The following is a 21322-nucleotide window of genomic DNA, read 5'->3' as shown; positions in this document are numbered from 1 at the left end:
GTTCTGACATTATTTTTCCTAAACATGTTGCCCAGCGACTAATAGCCTCATGGAAAAGGTACAACCATCGTATTAATACCCAGATGCAGAACAGCTTCCCCGTACACAATTCTTCTCCTTATAGTTCGACGTTTATTGACTGCCAGTAAATCTAAACTTTATTTCGTCACAATAGCAATCTTATTAAAATCAGACCTAAGTTCTCGCTGCCACTAAGCTTTGTTTAGTGACAGCTAGGACTTAGGTCTGATTTTAATGAGATTGTCACAATAGTTAATGAAAGTTATTATCGATGACAACAATTTCACATGGATAATTAATAGTTCTTCCCATCGTTGATAATCCTGATTATCGATCTTTTTAGCCAGCCCTAATTGTAACTACACTGATCACATGACTGCATGGCCACCTTGCCGTGAGACTACAGGGACGTGAGCCTCTAGTTGCTCATTTTCAGGTCGGGCAATCTGGGATTCAAACCCATGATCATTGGATTCTGGAATGCCGAAGGGACACAACTCTGCACAGCACCACGGGCCACTTGTGAGAAGATGGCATCACCCTACCACTTCATACAAGCTCCCGACCCAAGACAATTCCAAGTAAGACTGTCGTTGACTGTTGAGTGTGAATGGACTGTCTGTGACAAATATTCGCTTTCCAGTCCAGTTTGAGATATTTATCAAAGAAAGACAACTCTTGATAGAGCATAATTTCATTTTTCAAACACAGACTGGACCTATAAGTGAAATGTGATGGAGAACTTTAAGCATCAAGAAACTTCAAATTTGGAGAAAATAGTTTTATTGTGCATGTAATGATCTCATTGTATTTTACAAAATGAAATAATGACATTTTCTATTCATAGTACGCAGTACAAATCGCTGACTAAGAGTTTGTGACAATGGCTGGGATGGCTTGCCACAGACATAGGACAGAAACACTCATATCTCATGTTACACTAAAAAAGATGTTGAAAACATTAACCTACAGCCTTGAACCAAGGGAAGTAATTTGGCAGATCATATGGACAATAATGTCTGGATAGAGAAACGTATCAAACTGGAGTAAAACATCTATTTTAATGAGATTGAGATTTCACTACTCTGAATTTTCAGTTTAAATATCAAATATTGAGTCTTGACCCAAGGGAGGTAGTCAAGGTAAGGTTACATTTTGACAAAAGTCACAGATGTGATTCATAAAAATATATCATGTTCTAAATGATATGTATACATGTTTTACCATTCATAGATTTATTTTTAAACAATCATTCAAGCAAAACTAGAATTGACACAGGCACCTATGTTTCCGACTGACAGGCAACCTGTCACACTGTAATAGGATGCCCGGAGGTAGGGGTCAAACGATACAGCAAGGTCATGATACCATACTTCTCGATACATCGGTAACAATACGATACATATCAAAATATGCATATTTACATCAAAATGAGTGGAAACTTCTTGACAATAAATATTTCTGAGCAAGTTCTTAAGGAAAGGCTAGCTGTCATTAAACGAGTATAAAGTAATATATTTTAGCAGCTGCATAGCCCTGTATCGATACTAAGGAAAACGTACCGTGTATCGTATAGTTGACAGAAATTTACGATGTAGTGGTACACTGATGTATCATTTCACCCCTGCCCAAAGGTGGTCTAAAAGTGACCCATCACTACAAGCAAACAGCAACAAGATATCCAAATCAATAGACATGATATAATAGCAACAATAATCATGACATCACCTGTTCATCAGTCGCTTGTTTTACAGATCCTGAATTAATACAATGGAATGTTGTGTACAGAAGCTACATGAGGACAAAGCAGTTACCATGGTAACGGAACTGCACCTTGAATGACACATATGTACTCGCAAATGGCACCACACAAGTTTAATTGTTTAAGTGTATGTTACCGTATTTAAGAGATCACAGTTTAATTGGGAGAAAAATACATTTAAGTATAAACAGAGACTATTGTCTGAGGTATGTTTTTTTAAGAGACCACAGTTTAAGTAGGGGATATACACATGAGTATAAATAGCGACTTTATTAAGATATTTTCAAATATGTTAAATATAAATAAATCATATTTTTTACATACTCTCACGCCATACCAAAAATATCATTTTTGCATTTGTGGAGGCACACTGGTAAATGTGTGACATTAAAAGATATATCAATCAAATAATAGGTTGTAAAAAGAAAATTCATGCGATGATATGCAGAAAAACATTAACTGAAGTCCTCTGCTTTTTTTTATGTTGTTGCAACACCTGGTTATGGAGCAGTCCATTTCAGGTCCGGGATTGTTCCATTGTACATCATGGGGGTGAAGCGAAACAGGTCAGGGTGACCATAATGTGGACATTCACTGGCAAAGTCGGCCTTGCTCCACTGGAAGGGAGACAACTGGTCATAAGTTGGTCCGGCAACAGCAATAAACGTCTTCTCCAGTTGCATGAAGTTAGTGTAGGAGGTTATCTGGACAAAATGAAAACAACCAAGGATAAAACTAAACGTAAAAAAACCAATTAAGGTATTCAAGACTGCTTGCTGTCCTTCTGTCTGTCTGTGTGTCTGTCTGTCTGTGTGTTCACATCTCTTTCCTGTCCATCTGTTTGTTGTTCATCTACAGGTCTGTCAATCTTTCTGTTTGATGTCTATCCATCTGTTTGCTGTCTGTTCATCTGATTGCTGTCTGTTCATCTGTCTGTTTGCTGTCTGCCCAGCTGTTTGCTGTCTGTTCATCTGTCTGTTTGCTGTCTGTCCATCTGTTTGCTGTCTGTTCATCTGTCTGTCCATCTGTTTGCTGTCTGTCCATCTGATTGCTGTCTGTTCATCTGGTTGCTGTCTGTTCATCTGTCTGTTTGCTGTCTGCCCAGCTGTTTGCTGTCTGTTCATCTGTCTGTTTGCTGTCTGTCCATCTGTTTGCTGTCTGTCCATCTGATTGCTGTCTGTTCATCTGATTGCTGTCTGTTCATCTGTCTGTTTGCTGTCTGCCAAAGCTGTTTGCTGTCTGTTCATCTGTCTGTTTGCTGTCTGTCCATCTGTTTGCTGTCTGTCCATCTGATTGCTGTCTGTTCATCTGATTGCTGTCTGTTCATCTGTCTGTTTGCTGTCTGTTCATCTGATTGCTGTCTGTTCATCTGTCTGTTTGCTGTCTGTCCATCTGTTTGCTGTCTGTCAATCTGTCTGATTGCTGTCTGTCCACCTGTTTGTTTGCTGTCTGTCATATGTCTGTTTGCTGTCTGTCCATTGGACTGTCCATCTGCTGTCTGTCATCCTGTCTGTGTGCTGTCTCTCCATCTGTTTATTTGCTGTCTGTGCAACTGTCTGTTTGCTGTCTGTCCATCTGTCTGTTTGCTGTCTGTCCATCTGTCTGTTTGCTGTCTGTGCATCTGTTTGCCCTGTCTATCTGTCTGTTTGCTGTCTGTGCATCTGTTTGCTGTCTGTCAATCTGTCTGTTTGCTCTGTCCATCTGTTTATTTGCTGTCTGTCCATCTGTCTGTTTGCTGTCTGTCCATCTGTCTGTTTGCTGTCTGTGCATCTGTTTGCTGTCTGTCCACCTGTCTGTTTGCTGTCTGTCCATCTGTCTGTTTGCTGTCTGTCCATCTGTTTGCTCTGTCCATCTGTCTGTTTGCTGTTTGTGCATCTGTTTGCTGTCTGTCCATCTGTCTGTTTGCTGTCTGTCCATCTGTTTGCTGTCTGTCCATCTGTCTGTTTGCTGCCTGTCTATCTGTCTGTCTGCTGTCAGTCTGTTTAATGTTCATCTATCTGACCATCTACCTGTCTGTCCATCTGTCTGTTTGCTGTCTGTCCATCTGTCTGTTTGCTGTCTAACAATCTGTCCATCTGTTTACTGTCTGTCCATCTGTTTGCTGTCTCTCCATCTGTTTGCTGTCTGGTCATCTGACCATCTACCTGTCTGTCCATCTGTCGCTTTGCTGTCTGTCCATCTGTCTGTTTGCTGTCAGTCTGTTTAATGTCCATCTATCTGACCATCTACCTGTCTGTCCATCTGTCGGTTTGCTGTCTGTCCATCTGTCTGTTTGCTGTCAGTCTGTTTAATGTCCATCTATCTGTCCATCTATCTGACCATCTATCTGTCATCTACCTGTCTGTCCATCTGTCAATATCTTTGTTGTCTGTCAATCTGTCTATTTGCTGTCTGTCCATCTGTCTGATTGCTGTCTGTCTATCCATCTGTCTGATTGCTGTCTGTCCATCTGTTTGCTGTCTGTTAACTGTCTGTCCATCTGTCTGTCCATTTGCTGTCTGTCTATCAGTCTGTCTGACCATCTGTCTGTTCGCTGTCTGTCAATTTGTCTGTCTGCTGTCTGTCATCTGTCGGTTTGCTGAGGCCTACTTTCTGAATAAAGTATTTTATTACCTATGAGGGGTTCTAGGTGCCCTAGGGTCATATCACCTCACGAGACAACAGTGTATTGTTTCCGTCATCCGGAAGACATTGTTGATGCCATTCATATCCTATTGTGATGTGAAGTCGGAATGACATTACACTAGAAACGTGTTGATGCCATTCAACAAATTGTGGTTCCGCTGCTGTAGTGACTTGCTGTCCTTATAGCTTAACACTAAAATTTGTCTCTGTATGTATACATATTCTTGGGTAATAAACAGAACATTATTTGAGTGTTCATGTCATATTATGTTTACGACACTCGTGCCTAAATTCTGGTATTTCCCTCGCTCTCGCTGGGGAAATACCGGAATTTAGACACTTGTGTTGTAAACATAGCATGACACGAACACTCATACAATATCCTCTATATTATATATACCTTGGCATCAATGCCACCGTGTGACCGATGACCCAGAGATGAAAAGGGGTATTTCCCATTCTTGGGGTTGAGGTCTGAGCGGGCGGAGATGGCGTTCTCGGCGCTGTATGGCGGCGTACAGTTACAGCGAGAGAGAGGGTCGTGGGTGAAGTCATTGTATCTGGAAGTAACCATGGTAACCAGTAAAGCAGCATGGCAGTGTAGCTCACCTGGTACACTACAGTGATACATTTCACATGCTTGCAGTAAGAATAAAGATAAATGTAATAATATTTCAGTCGTCAAAAAAAAGTTTTATAAGAAAAACCATATATATATTTCAATATCAAGTAACTCGTGATGGGTAACTAAGGTACTCTGGTCGGGTGGGTACACATTCCTTCCGACTTTATATGTTTGCATAAAGATAAAACTTCAGTCAACTTCAGTGTATGCCTGACCAGATCGGTTTATACATGTATCTAAATTTATTTTGACAGGAGTACGGTCAAATGCTATTTAATTGGACTTTTTGGTACCTATCTTAAGACCTACAGTGGGTACCTGGGTAGGGTCGGGTAATAGGGGTTGGGTACTCAGGTAGTCCCAGCCGTAGTACTTTTACACTGAAACTTGACTTATATATGTTATTTAGTAATATTCCTATTGTACAATGCCTGTATTTGAAAAGATGAAAATAATAATAATAATGATAATGATGATGATAATAATAATAATAATAATAATAATAATAATAATAATAATTTTTTTTTTTTTTAAAATAAGTCGTCGAGCCTGAAGCCAAAATAGAAAAGAATCCTGTACTTTCATCTGGAATTTTTCCCCCTTGCTAGGTTCCAGGTACAGCATGTTGACGTGAGATGTCACTATGTTCAACAGCCAACACGATGGCACGGCAAGTCAGTCCTACATTACAGTACCTCATGAGTTTCATCATGGAGTCCATGTCCTTGACCTTGGAATGGTCGCGGCGGAAGATGTTGGCGCGGGCGGTGTGGTCGTAACTGAACCAGTCCCCATACTTCTTCACATTCTCGGGGCCACCGCTTGCATTGAAGATTTCAGGGAAGTATCTGCAGGGAGAAGATCAACATTGTGTGAATGTTACTGTAACACTTTCAGAAACAGTAATTTGTGAGGTAAGGTGAACTGGGTTTTAACGTCGCATTCAAGATTATTGCTCTCATATAGCGACGTGCTGCTTGTACTAGTCCGGACTAATGCCGATTTTATAGCCCTAGCCCACTGAGATACCATGTCACAGTTTAACATGAATACCCCACCCAGACACAGCATACTGACTCCGAGCCGACCAGTCCTTGTTTTAGCCCCTTAATGCCGAGCACCAGACAGGGTAACAACAAGTACCATCTTTTAACATCTTTTGGTATGACACGGCCGGGGACGAACCCCGACCTTCCGCTCTCCAGGCGGATGCTCAACCACGAGACTACGGAGGCGGTCGATTTGTTGTTATAAACATGATAAGGGGAAAAATATTACACATGTGACAGAAATTGTATCAATTCTGCATTTAATTCTTTACATAATAGCAGCTGTTTATTTAGACGTGCTCGGAGTCCAATATTCAGCCCCAAGTCAGCAGCACCTGTCAGTACAAATTCCCAGGCTGGAATGAAAAACTTCCCAGTTGATGCAGGTATGGCCATAACTAATATGATGGCTTTGGTGAGGTGACTTGTGTTTCACTGTCAGCAGGGCCATGATAGAGGAAGGGTCTGAATAATTAGCTAACATTACCACATTGAATGCAGTGTTAAACTTCTACATGTCCGTTGTTAAAATACTGCATTTAAAAACATAAAAACTCTAAAAACCATAAACATTTTTTAAAACAAAATAACCTCTTTTCCCCAGTATGCCCGTGAAAGACACTTTGTTTGGAATCCTAGATACATTCCACACTTGTTATTCCTGGTACTTTCATTGGTTAATTGATTCATTGATTCAATTGTTGTGGAAACATTTTACTTTAAATATGCAGACATAGTTTCAGGATACGCTGTGAAACATAACTTCATGTTAGAAATACTCAAAATATATTGTATTATTACTTTTTACAGAAATTAAAGAAGGTGTTATCCATAAATTGTGTCATCTTTGTCATCTGTCAACTTCTAAGTAATGCCTATCAAACAATGTATATTATAACTTCTTTAAGTGGCATTTAGAAGTTGGAGTGATAAAGTAAGACGAGTTCTATGGATGAACAAGGTATTAGGATCTACACTGAAACGTCGCACCAATTGTAATAAAGAAGTTGTTCATCCATAGAACTCGTCTTAATGTATATTATACATTTATATCCGGCAGGTATCCAGGTACAAGTATCTGCTCAAATTTGGTCCCCAAAATTGGATCCGTTTGCATTCAAGTTAATATTCTCAACTCCCTGGGGAGTATACAAACCAAGCTGCCTACAGGGTTTTTTACATCCACCTTACATACTGGTTACCCATTCCCTGCTGGGTGAACAGAGGCACATTTGAACTAAGTCACTTGCCCAGGATGACACCACACATTTTGACACTTGCGTTTCGGGTGTCTGTCGAATTTGTGTTCCCACCATCTGGTCTTCTACCATCGGACAAGACGGTTCTTTTGAGTGCACAGGGTGTAAATACATGTGTTGACACATGTGTGAAGCCACTTTCATTCAACTAATTTCATTTCCCCGACTGATGATTCACAGAAGGAAATATGTAAACTCAGAAAACAATATTGCAAATCTGACATGTCTTAAGATACTTACGCAACATTGTAACTTGCAAAATAGCCTTTTTTTTCCAGCAAAGAAGTCAAGTCAGCGTACTTGATCATATTCCTAGTGACAAAAGAACAGCAACATAGGTGAAACAAGTTTGATTGTTTGTTGGTAAATGCAGTACTCAGCAATATCCAGCTTTATGATGGTGGTCTGTCAATAATCGAGTCTGGACCAGACAAATCATGACAGACCATGACAGACCATGACATCAATATGATCATTAGCATCAATCTCTGAACACGATAACATACATCAACCAAGTCAATCTCATTAAAATCAGATCTTAGTTCTCGCCTCCGCTAAACAAAGATCTGAGGACATCACGTCAGACCGACCTTGCACGAAGTTTGACCTACCAATGGAATGACCAATCAGAAGGCAGCTTTCTCGTGCTTTACGGCACTAATTTCAAATTGGCGACTACGCTTCGAAACATATTTTGACAAATTCTCGATTACAAATTTGAAACCTGAACAAAAGAACATTCTGGAATGGCTCATAGTTGGGCTAGATTGTATGGATTCAGTCACTAAACCCGTAACTATCATTCGGAATAAATTTTTCGAGGTTGCATGATTAGAAATCACATTCCGACTGTCACTTTCATAATCTGGTAAGCGACGCTCTGATTGGTCGTATGAAAGGTCGTTCTGACGTGACCCCTAATAGGATGTCTTCAGATCTTTGTTTAGCGGTAGCGAGAACTGAGAGATCTGATTTTAATGAGATTGCAACCAAGTCAGCGAGTCTGACCACCTGATCCAGTTAGTCGCCTCTTACGACAGGCATGGGTTGCTGAAGACTGATTCTAGCTCAGTTCTTCACGGGAGAGACAAGAATTGGTTGCTGAAGACTGAACTTCACTGGGTGTTACACAACTAGTCATAAGTAGACATTCATTCTTGAGAAACAGTGGAATATTACAAAGTAGGCATTGGATTCAAACACAAGAAGATCCTGGTGTTACCAAGGAACACAACTCTGTGTGGTGAAGCACAGAGCCAAAACATACATACATTGAGAATAAACTTAAGAATACAAGAACCAAACCCCAGAAGATTCCACACTTCACTTACGGTATTTGTTCCAGGACAGTCAGCAGACCCGAGTTCAGTGATTGGCTCCTTGGTGAAAACCTCTTCATATCGACAATCATCCACATGTTGTTGTACCTGGTTACCATGGTAACAAATACAAGTCATTATTACACAAAATACTACAGTGTACATCTTGGAGTTCTTGAACATAGACAGATCATACAAGGTTAAAAAAAACAATCCTGGTTCACTGCCATCCATAAACACCCTTCCTTGAAGCAATGATGTGTTATATATTTCTGCTGGCGGAGCCACAAAACTCGATAGCTCGCCTGTTTCTAAATATTAGATCAAATCAGAAAGGTCATACAAGGTTAAAGAAGGTAAGGGAAGGGATCCAACAGTTTTAAATGGGAGGGGTCAAAAATATGAAAATCCTTTCTCAGATAAGTTTACTGCCTAGAACATACAACACTTGGTTTTCATGAGGGGGAGAGGGGTGCATGTTCCGGAGTCCCCCCCTTCTGGATCTGCCTATGAAGAGGGAAAGGCTGTCAGGTGAACTTGTGATAAAACCAAGATCTTGAGAGACAGATGTTCAAGGGTTAATTAGTTTTCAAATGAAACTGCAGAGGGAAATTCTTGGAGCACTACCCAAGTGAAGGTCATATGAGATATTAATTTCTTGTCAGCTTATTGTACCATTGCTCAGAATACATCAAATACATCAAATGTGGTTAACCATTGAGCCTTTATGAAACCAAGCTTATTCAACATCTCTAGAGAATAGTCTTTGTAACTTTGGTCATTAAGGAGTCACGGAGTGATCTCCCTTACGTTCCACTGTTTTCTTGGGAGAAGTAATACGCCCATTCCACTCCTGATGTTGCCAGTCGGTTCGCAACCAGGGACCGGACACCTTCCAGAACTGACTGGGGGGTCACATATTGCCATAGGTCGTTGTTGCTGTTTCCTATTGTAGTTTCCATGGAAACCATATCAGATGACAGGTGGTAGTAGTCGTCGCCGGACATGATGCTGCCAGGGTAGGAGGAGAACGTCATCGTGTCCCCTGGGGCCAGAACTGGAGGGAGGGAGGGATGTCAGCGTCATCATCATCATCATCATCAACAATCATCATCATCCACAATCATCATCATCGTCATCATCATCATCCATCAATCATCATCATCCATCAATCATCATCAACATCATCAACAATCATCATCATCATCATCATTATCATCATCCATCAATCATCATCATCATCATCATTGTAATTCAATGTAACGATTACATAACTGTCCACTATTAAAGTCACTAAATAGTACTTTGGTAATCTTTCATTTATGTTACTGTATTCACCATATTAAGCGCTCTAGGCACTTAGAAAATTGACAGAGGGATGTACCTTTTAAAACAGTACACAAATCAAACTTGTTTTCAGAGATTGAGCAAGTGAACAAGCATAGTTCAAATATTTATGCAACTATATATATGTAATAATATACCCAATCTGTGCTGCTGTTTCTGTTAACAAAAGTCTGTGAAAGACAGGAGAAAATATGGGACTTTCATGTTATCTTTCACTCTTAGTAAGGGAGCTTATAAACAGCTTATAAACATTACTTGCAGATTGGTCTAAACGTTTATTGGGGTGCTTTCTTGAGCAGGGTGATTAATGCAGTGACTACGGTCATGGTCAGAAAGACTTCATATTGAAACAGAAGGTGTAGCGAGACTACCAGGTGGAGGTGTTTGATACACATGCTGCTATGTCTGCATGTCATGTCATCAACGATCTACTGTGAAACCAACACTTCCACAACATCCTCCTACAACCTGGTCGGCATTTCAGAAGTTTTTTTAGTGGTCTTCATTCGAGTCAAGATACTTTTTCAGTCACCACTTCTTCAAAACTCACAAAGGCGGAGAACCCAAACAAATTCATTTTTTTCACAGCTAATTTATTTCAGGACTATGGCATGTTAACCCTCTATATCTTCAGGGCTATGGCATGTTAACCCTCTATATCTTCAGGGCTATGGCATGTTAACCCTCTATATCTTCAGGGCTATGTCATGTTAACCCTCTCTATCTTCAGGGCTATGTCATGTTAACCCTCTCTATCTTCAGGGCTATGTCATGTTAACCCTCTCTATCTTCAGGGCTATGTCATGTTAACCCTCTCTATCTTCAGGACTATGGCATGTTAACCCTCTATATCTTCAGGGCTCACTTTTCAGATAGCCTTCACTATCCCCTGGATCCATCTCAAATTACCTGCCCTTGATATTGTTAACATGTTACCGCTCAACAAAGATCTGAAGAGATCCCATTAGGGGTCACGTCAGAATGACCTTTCATACGACCAATCAGTGCGTCGCTTACCAGATTATGAAAGTGACGGTCGGAATGTGTTTTCAAATCATGCAATCTCGAAAACTTTAACATGGGGTATTCCAAACGAAAGTTACGGGTTGAACAACTGAATCCTTACAATCTAGACCATCTATTCGCCATTCCAGAATGTTTTTTTTGTTCAGGTTTCAAAGTAGTAATCGAGAATTTGTCAAAATATGTTTCGAAGCGTAGTCACCAATTTGAAATTTGTGCTGTAAAGCACGAGAAAGGTGCCTTCTCATTGGTCATTCCATTGATGGGTCAAAGTTCGCGCAAGGTTGGTCTGACGTGACCTGTAATGGGATGTCCTCAGATCTTTGTTTAGCGGTAGTGAGAACTAAGATCTGATTTTAATGAGATTGGTTATGGCAGAGACCATATAATAGATTATTATTATCTATTATATGGTCTCTGGTTACGGACAAATCAAAGGTCGAAAAAGAAATTTGGAAAGGGAGACAACCCTTAATACTGCCTAGGAACAATATCACAGGTAATGCTTGGTAGCAAAGGGACTTTCCACCATCAGTTTTAATGGACAGAGACATCCTTTAAATCACAAAGATTTTTTTAAGGCTTTTCTTTGCGTGTCAGTCAGTTTTTCAATGTTGAATTTCTTGCAAACATTATCATAATCAGTGGGACTGGCCACCAACATTGAGGCTGGTTTGTAACTTGCGATTTGATTGGTCCGTTAGACTTGAGTAGTGTAGCTACAATCAAGGGCAGGTAATTTGAGATCATGAGCACCGTGGGAATGTGACCACTCAACATATAGAGGATGCTACATGCCCAGTGACTGACAACTTATTTTCAAACCTGAGAAGTAATTGTTTTTTATCCAGTGCATCTATTTTTAGCAAAGATTTTCTTTCTAAACACCACAAACATAATTTCTTATTTTTAAAAGTTACTGACAGCGGTAATATTAAAATCAAACTATTTTGGATGTGGGAAAATTTGAGATAATTTGTAATTTTTAAAAACTAACAGAAAAGTGGAAAATTTAAAAAAAAAAAAAAAATCAAAATTAGAATACCTATAATCATATTAATCCAACACATCCTTAAAAATTGATGTGTTTTATTTCCTTTTAAATATCTGGGTTCAAAATTTCTTGTATTAAAGAGCCGATGTCATGGTTAAATCATAAGACACTGTTAAATGATCCCAGAGACTAGCATTTTGCTGTAGGGCACACACAGTAATCACATTTTTTTACAAAACAGTTCCTTGTGAAACCCGTGACTATGAGACTATGCATGCACATCACCATATAAATGGCATACCCTACTTTAACCTGACCATTAACAGTGCCTTGGGTCACACTACATGTTAAAGCTTTCATCCATTAAAAAAACCGAAAGGGTATTGGCCTATTGATGTGACGTCATTGCACAGCTGTGAGTGGCTGCACACAGGCAGTGCCCTCACCATCCTGATGTCCGGATGCTGTAAACCCAAGTTTGTATCTCTTCAGGATCCTCAGCATGTTCTGGAAGGACGTCCATGTGTCCTGAGCTACAAAGATCTCCTCATTCCCGGGCAGCACCTTGACAAGTGCTGAACACGACCCGGAGCCGAGGATACGTCGAGGGACAGGCTTGTGGAGGACCTCCTCCAGATCCTCGAGGTCACCACCATATTGGAAGGCACTGCAGGACACAGGATTATATGATAACAAAAGTTCCGGTGACATTGAATAAGATTTAATGCAAAGTTATGTTTTTTACCAAATCTGAGAAAATTTTGATTTGCAACAGATAGAAAGACTCCTGTAAGTGTTCAAATTGTTTAATTTGCCATACTGACTACATAAAATGTGTGATTTCATAAAAAACATGAACATGCCAAAATGTCAATTTACAAATCAATAGCGTGTGTGTCCACCTCTGGTTGCGATGCAAGCAACACATTTTCATCTCATGGAATGGACCAGGCGTCTCACAAAGTCCTGTGGGATATCTGTCCATATCTGCTGGAGCATGCTTCGAAGTTCGAAGTTCCTGGAGTGTCTGTGGAATGTGTGGTTGACGTCGAAGGCGCCGATCCATCTCATCCCATGTGCTCGGTTGGTGAGAGATTAGGGGATGACATTCACGTTGTTTTGATGAAGAGAATCCTGAACAAGTCGAGCAATATGAGGCCGGCGTTGTCATGTTGAAAGGTAATTCCAGGGCAATGACGACGCAAAAACGGTAGAACAACAGGGCCGATGATCTCGCCGCGGTAGCACTGTCCATTGAGATTTCCCTCTACCACTATCAAACGGATCCTCTGTCTTGCTGTAATCCCACCCCATACCGTAACGCTACCACCCCCGAACCGATCTTCTTCTATGACACAATGATTGACATAACGTTCACCTCGACGTCGGTACATTCGAATCCGTCCATTGCTGTGGCTGAGGTGAAAACAAGACTTGTCAGTGAATAGAACTTATCCCCACTGCATGGCCGTCCAGTGTAGACGTGCTTGACGGTGGTTTCCTGTCAAAATGGGACGTCTGGCGGGTCTTCTGGCGACAATCCCTGCACATCTGAGGCGGCGACGTACGGTTTGTATAGATATTTGTCGAAGGCCTGGGATGCTTCTTGCAGTCACTGTTTCTGGCTGGAATTGATTTCGTAGGTGTGTTCTTCGAATCCAGTTGTCTTGTCAATTATTGGTTTACGCGTGGCCTGCCACTCCGAGGATGGTCTCTGACTGCAATTGTCTGTTGCCAACGTTGCCATAAACACCAAATGGTGTTTCTGTGGACGTTCAATTGTCTTGCAACATCACGTTGACTCGATCCTGCTTCAAGCATACCAATGGCTCGCAGACGCTCATTTTTCGACAGGCGTGGCATTTCGTAATGTTGAATAATTGCGTAGTTTTGATGTTTTTCTGAGTGGTTGTTGTCAGCATGATGCTTAACAATGCATATGGAATCCCGTTAACGCACATGTTTATATACCCATTCTTGGGTAGTGAAATGCATGGGGCTTGCATAAAAGTCAACTTTTGCATGGAATGCATGCTTTTCTGTAGCAGTTGCATTTTTGTTACTTGATTCCATACATGTACTACAATATTGAAAACCAAACTGTACTTGTTTGAAAAATACACTAAAATATTGGTGTCTTTTGGAACTTTTGTTGTTGAGTATATATATATATATATATATATATATATATATATATATATACAGAGAGAGAGAGAGAGAGAGAGTTACATGTGTATTCAACAGCTTTACACACACACATGTATACCACAGTGAATATCTAAATAGCACAACTTTATATCTATAAACCATACCTTTAAATAAATATACCATTGCCTATATCTATTTATAATTCTCTTGGTTCTTGTGTTAATGTTTTTTCTATTCTAAATCCAATACTGAACTTGAGGTTCATATAGTTTTGCTTTCTCAGAAACAATGTGGGGAACATTTATTTCCTGTCTGGCAATTATGAAATGAAATATGATCACCTGCGCCTTGTAACACCAATAAACAACAACTTTCATAAACAATTGTCATGATTCCCACAAACAGTTACATAAATTTGTTGAAGCCTCACAACTCATAAGCTGCAATTGTTCACCTACTATAGGCCAAATAACTCTATGTCCATGTTGACTTGTCGAACACTTTTGGAGTAGCCATCCTGAAGACCAGCTAGCTGTTCATAGAACAACGCAACCTGCCGGAGACAAGAGGAAAGAGATGACCTCAGAAAGTAGTGAGTTTACAAGCCACCATCTTGTAATATCGTACATTAACATGACCGTGGAACTAAATCATATAAACAGGAATAGTGAGTGAGTGAGTATGGTTTTACGCCGCTTTTAGTAATATTCCAGCAATATCACAGCGGGGGTCAGGGGAGGTTGTAAGAAAATCACAAGAATATGATCAAAGTGATAGCATTCACACAGGAGCAAAGCTTGGAATATGGTTACGACACAACAAACATTAAACTTTCCTAGCCAATGTTAACAGGAAGTCTATTGTTCTGATTATTAATCATGAGCACCTAAATTCTTTCTTGGTTATATTTCCTTATCTGAAAAAATAAAACCTTTGAAAGGATGGGAAAAGATAGGTTATTTTAATGTTGCGACCCATCCTCTAACATCAGGATACTCCAGTGTATTACATCTCCAGTCTATGATTACAAATACCCTGGACCCATTAACCACTGTAGCTTCAGTTGGGACACGATGTCAGCGTCTCCATCTCCCTTCTCCATCACCAAACTAACACTGAGTTTCCCTCACTCATTTGGTAATCTGACTGAACGACTATCTTTAGCTTAGCATCATTCCATCACAATATGGCTAAAATACTGCTGAGTTACGTGATGCCAGTATGGGTTGTTCCTGTTCTTCCTGATCTGTTCCTTGACCCAAAGCAGGTTGGCATTGAGGAAACCCTCGAGACGTTGACAGTAGTCACTGTAAGGCTTCTCACAGTAGCCAGCGATGGTGTTCTGCCACTGGAGGTTGATGGACTCTCGTGTCAAGTAACTCTCGGCCAGACCGGCTGCATAAGCCCGCACAGAATCATTGTAGGCCACGTCACTTGAAGCTGCAATATCCAGGAAGGACCATCTGTGGAAAGACAAGTTGAGTGGGTGAGTGGTCAGTTTGGTTACGAGGCCAATAATTCATTCTGAAGACCTGATATCTGGGACCGGTCATTTATTATAGGAGTGGGTCATGAAGAAACGACACAGAGAAAGAGGGAGGTGGTTGGGGTGGGGAAGGGGAGGGGTTAACAATATGTCTCACAGCTATGGGCGTGATTGTGTGTGAGGTGAGGTGCGGTGAGGTGCGGTGAGGTGAGGTGAATTGGCCTGTAAGGTCTTTCAAGATTATTGCCCTTATATAGCAACATGTGTGTGTGGGGGTGGATGTGGGGCTCCTTGTACTAGTCCAGAGTGATTTTACAGTGCTAGCTTACTGAGATACATTGCCTCAGTGTAACATGAATACCCCAGTTAGACACAGAATACTGATGCCAAGCTGACCAGTCCTTGTTTTAGTCCCTTAATGCCAAGCGCCAGGCAGGGTAACAACAAGTACCATCTTTTAACATCTTTTGGATTGATGCGCACGGAGATCGAAACCTGGACCTTCGGCTCTCCAGGCGGATGCTCTACCACTAGACCACAGAGTCTAGTAATTAATTATAAGAAGGAGAGTTATGATGAAAATGTTACATGTATTGGGGGTGGGGGGTCCCAATATAATCCAGTCCTAATCAATCCTGCCCCAAGCCTACCCACAATAAATTACCAGTCCCACAGGACATGTTCCCAAGTTCAGCGATAATTGTAAGGATGGAAATTATTTTGTAAAATTACCAAATTTGAAAAAAAATCTTTTGGGTGTCAAAGTCCTAGGAAATAAATCAAATCTTATAGGCCTAACACATAACAGTATTGAAATTTTACCCGGTCGCATTCATAGAATCCACGTAGTTTGCCGACACGACATATTTATTTTCCACATTCTCGGAGAACTTGAATGTCTGTGTTGCATCATCTAAAATCACGTAAACGGTTTTAGGACCGTTATCCTTCAGAGACAGTGTTGTCGAAAGAAATGACAACAACAACACAACCAACGTAGACTGGTAGGCCGCTGCCATTTTCCTGTCATATGACTTGAACCAATGGTCACGTGAATGAGGAATCTTTGCGTATCATATATCAACACAGCAATATATCATGAAATATGGACCTGGCACATTGAGAAAAATTAGTATTATCATAAAATGTTAAAATAGTACCAGTTGGTCTTCTTGAAACATTTGGAAGTGGTTGAGTTTGAGCACAGTTCAGATGTATTTTCTACGCAATTATTGCTCCCTAGCGGTGGGCGTGGCCAAAATGGCAGACTCGGAGATGTCTCAGTTAGTGAGAATATTAACGGATCTGAGAACAAGACATGACTAATCTATTTAACGGTAATATCCCAATTGAAACCGACTTTGTCGTTGGTGGTGTCTTTATGAGGAATGTCAACACCATATGAATGGGATCCACAGACATGTCGGACACCAGTGAGTAATCATTTCACCAGTGAATCTTACTTCAATCAAAATATTACTTTGCATTCTCTAAATGCTTGCACTGTAATAGACGTAGATATTCACTTCCAACTTATTGTAAAGAAGTAAAGGAGTAAAGAAGAAATAAGCCACGGTTATAAAAGGATTTGTTGCCCCAAGTCTTCATGTATAATTGACGGAGAGATTGTTCATGAGATAGTCATCTGCATTTCCTGTCTTAGTCAAGACATGTCAACGACAGTGATTATTCATCCAGATTCATCATGGTGAATTAACTGAATGGTGTGTTTTTTAAATCCAAACAATGAAGATTTTGAACGACAAAGCCTTGTGTCGCTATGCCAGTTCTGGTGGCCCTTCCGATAAGGAGGGTTATTTGATGAAGAAAGGTGAAGTCAACAAGGGATTTCAAAGGCGATGGTTTGTGCTGAAAGGAAATTTACTCTTTTACTATGAGAAAAAAGGGGACCGAGAACCCTTGGGTGTCATTGTCTTAGAAGGCTGCACTATTGAGCTTGCTGAAAATTCAGACAATTTTACATTCCAAATAAATTTCCTAGGATCGAGCAGTCGAACATACATTATCAGCGGAGAGACCCAGGAATTAATGGAATCGTGGATGAAGGCATTGTCGGCGGCAGGATATGAATATGTCAAACTCATGGTGAGCGAACTTCAGCAAAAACTGAGAGAAGCAAACTCCGAGGAACAGAGGAAAGTGGTAGAGGAGGCAGAACGACAGAGTCGAATATTGTCCCAAACATACATTGAGAGACAGGGTTTGGAGGTCAAAGGGAACCGCCAGGCTGTGCTTTGTGGCGATAAGAGAACAAATCCGTTTAATCAGAGGTTGAGTTCGGGCTCGGAGTGGGAGTCGTGTGATTTGTTCAATGTAATGGAATCAGGGGCGCCAGGGCCCTACAGCCCCCACACCAGCTGGGCACAGAAGCCTCCCAGGTCGTTTGTGGACATGCACGAGGAGATCTTGCAACAGGTGGAGAAACTGGGCGCAGAATGGCGAAAACGGCGAGCAAACATTTTGGATGAGAAGAAAATGAATGGGCAGATTGGATCCCTCGGACCTCTCAGTTGACGACGGCAGTGAACGACTGAACATTGTAATGTAGGAATAGATGCTGTAGGGGCTGTAGAAGAGGAGGATATTTAACACATCACAGTGTAGGTTTTAGTCATGGCACTTTTCTTGATGAGATTTGTGAATCGTAGTGTATGTGCTTAATTTTGAAGTTCTGTGTTTGAAATTTAGGATGAAAGTCAGTGGGTCCTTGTTATTAAACTGAGGTGTAAAGATGCATACTTAAGTGTCATTAGATGAAGTTACTGCAGCCGGGAGCCTGACGGACCACTCTCTCAGCCTCCTTTCTAACTCTGACATTGATATTGATGAAAACAAACATGTGGTGTTTATGATTGTAAATGTTAAATATAAAGCAGTTGTACTTAGATTTATTATGATGGCATGGAGCTTGCTGTAAGAAGGTCATAGAAAATTGCTCCATTTATAAATTTGGAAGGATTTTTCTATAATGTTTTGTCATGTATATTTCAATCATTCCATCAAACTTCATTTAAAAAGTTTGTTATTTTACACAAGATTATTGCCATGTTTAAACTGACACACTTGATACCATCTATACCATTGTCATACTTGTCATACAGTCACACCTAATAACTCCTCAGGCCCTAATAATATTGAAAAGTTAAATTAGATCATAAACATGCTGACTTCGGCTTATTGAACCTCGTCCAAAAAGCAACGTACTCTGAAATGTCTTGTCTTTTTGTGTGTAATTCCCCAAGACTACTGACACAATCGTCTTTAAACCACACAATAAAGTAAAACTCTGGCCCAACTGTGTGATTAAAGTTTTCTCTTCCCATACTCCCATTGTAAATTGAGTTCAGTCTAGGTGTAAATCCCCCCACTCACTAACTCTCTACAATGCTCTCCCTTAGACATGGAGTATTCTTCATAATTGGATATGTCCCCACGCTCTCTGTGATAACTGTTGCCATGTCCAGGAAGGTCTCTCTGTCAGGGGTCAAGGCTGACTTTCAGTTTAACTGCGTTTGAGTCTCAGGTAGAATGTTGACATGATTGAGTGCGGGTGTACTAATGTATTGATGCACTGCGAATTTACACCGAGCAGTCCCATACATGATGCACCTACCCAGGGTTCTAAATGAAGCTTGAGAGTCCAAGAGTTCTTAGTCCCAATGTTTAAACATGATTTAGGGGGTCTTTAGACTCAAATACTACACCAACAAACCTCAAGGACCTCTTTATTTACCCACTTTACCTACCCATGTATTGATCTATATATATTTCCAAATGTTGAGATTTCTAGTGTGTATAGTAACTTGTATGTAAGTGAAATGTTGAGCACTCAAATATACCGGTCACATCACCATATTGAGCACTCGCTGTTGTCATGCCTACCTCATCAATAGGATCATGAGGGTTATTGTGTGATGTTGGAATGTTGCTGTCATTGCAAAATTTGGCCAGATCAATTTCCTTCTTTTTTTTGGTCAATAAGTCATATGCAAGATTTAATAATATGAATCAAATCGTGGTATTATGTGAAAAGAGGCCACTTGTTTTAGTTCATCTGAAAAGGGGAGATAATCACATTTTGCATTTTTGCATTTTTTATCAAATCACAGAATGTTTTGATTTACTGTTTTTGAATTAACATAAATGTAAATTTGGTTTGGTCTAAATGTAACTTGAATGAAGCAATAAAGAGCACTGACATCAGCATACCATGTACATACAAATATATTGTAGACAACACTTGTGCTTTAGTGTTGACTTACGATAGTCGTAGCACTAAGACTGTGACAACACCCGTGCTTTATTGTTGACTTACGATAGTCGTAGCACTAAGACTGTGACAACACCCGTGCTTTATTGTTGACTTACGATAGTCGTAGCACTAAGACTGTGACAACACCCATGCTTTAGTGTTGACTTAAGATAGTCGTAGACCAACAACAAACCCAGATACAATTAGCAGCAATATATTATTTCAAGGCCGCAGTAACAACTTTGTTTCAGGGAACCTTCCTGATCTGGAAAATACGTCCAACTGGAAAAGTTTTTCACAGCCTTAACTTACGTAATGACTAGCATGACTATAGGGGGTAGGGGTGTCCGTGGATCAGCCACTGCTAGACATACATATTACATCAGTTTTAGATTGACAGGCAAATCCCAGATGGGTCACAGAGGCTGTAGCTAAGTAAACAAGGCTATAAACAATGAAGGACAATCATATCAGTGTACATAGACTGGTATTGATTCCGTTGTATTGCACCTGGAGACATGCACTATGACTACAGGGGTCATCTCAAAAGTTTTCTCAGCCTTTTTGGTGATAATCAAACTTTTTGGCTAATGTCACAAAGTTTTTGAGCTTAGTGCTGGGATAGAGTCAGGGGCTGGTTTCTTTTGAGAATCAAATTTACCCCTGTAAAGATATATTAAGTTTGAATAAATGCATATTTCCATTTGGCACCATCCCTTAAGATCTGTACTAAGCTGTAAATGTAGTACACCTTATGTGTCATGTTTTTTCCTTGTCCAAGAATACGTTCTCCACGGCGCCATAAAGAACAAACTTTATAATGATTAGTCATGTCTTTTTTTAGTATGTGTCTCTGCTTGCATGAGATGTGGCACTACAGTGTCACTAGTGGATCAGGGAGTGGGGTAAACAGATTTATTGCTGCTTCCTGGAGGTCCCCAATGAGTCATGGGGGGGACAAAAACTCTGTGTACAAAACTGGGTGCTACAGGGTTAGAAACTAACAGTTTTTGTCCACTAGTCCTTTATATAATGATAACATATGGCAAAACCTTTAAAATGGGCCAATTTCTACTTGTCCTTAGGATACCTTTACTATTGGTCAGTTTGGTAAGGACTATAGGACTAGTGCCAATTTCTAACGCTGTTTTAACAAATGATGATATGTTTTATGAGGTTCGTTTAGGATGTGTTGGTGACCTGCAGAAAGGCAATTTCATTTTGAAGTACACATACTTGGGCTGTGTGTTACTTGAGGTCTTTTGCTATAAGTTATTCGTTTATTTGTTGTTTAACGCTGCACTCAGCACTGTTCCAGCTATGTGACGACGGTCTGTAAATCGTATCTGGACCGGACAATCTAGTGATTGACAGCATGAGCATCAATCCAC

The 21322-nt window shown here is 40.3% G+C and overlaps 2 protein-coding genes across 2 annotated transcripts; one reads left to right on the top strand and one right to left on the bottom strand.

The window, feature by feature from the left end:
- Positions 1 to 787: 787 nt before the first annotated feature.
- On the bottom strand, positions 788 to 16700 carry LOC124141677 (putative phospholipase B-like 2). The gene is made up of 10 exons (XM_046509724.2): positions 16481 to 16700; positions 15383 to 15635; positions 14631 to 14725; positions 12471 to 12691; positions 9471 to 9717; positions 8673 to 8768; positions 7582 to 7653; positions 5729 to 5881; positions 4809 to 4968; positions 788 to 2487 (listed from the first exon to the last, which is right to left on the bottom strand). The coding sequence occupies exons 1-10, from the start codon at positions 16675 to 16677 to the stop codon at positions 2284 to 2286; spliced, it is 1698 nt and encodes a 565-aa protein (XP_046365680.2). The 5' UTR covers positions 16678 to 16700; the 3' UTR covers positions 788 to 2283.
- Positions 16701 to 16888: 188 nt separating this feature from the next.
- On the top strand, positions 16889 to 21322 carry LOC124141678 (sesquipedalian-1-like). The gene has a single exon (XM_046509725.2). It carries the CDS (start codon positions 17405 to 17407, stop codon positions 18191 to 18193), a length of 789 nt encoding a protein of 262 aa, XP_046365681.1. The 5' UTR covers positions 16889 to 17404; the 3' UTR covers positions 18194 to 21322.

Source organism: Haliotis rufescens, unplaced genomic scaffold (assembly GCF_023055435.1).
Source record: "Haliotis rufescens isolate VD_foot unplaced genomic scaffold, xgHalRufe1.0.p SCAF_21, whole genome shotgun sequence".
Classification (NCBI taxonomy): Eukaryota; Metazoa; Mollusca; class Gastropoda; order Lepetellida; family Haliotidae; genus Haliotis; species Haliotis rufescens.
Note: the sequence above shows the minus strand (reverse complement) of the source record. Positions and strands in the feature narration are given on the sequence as shown.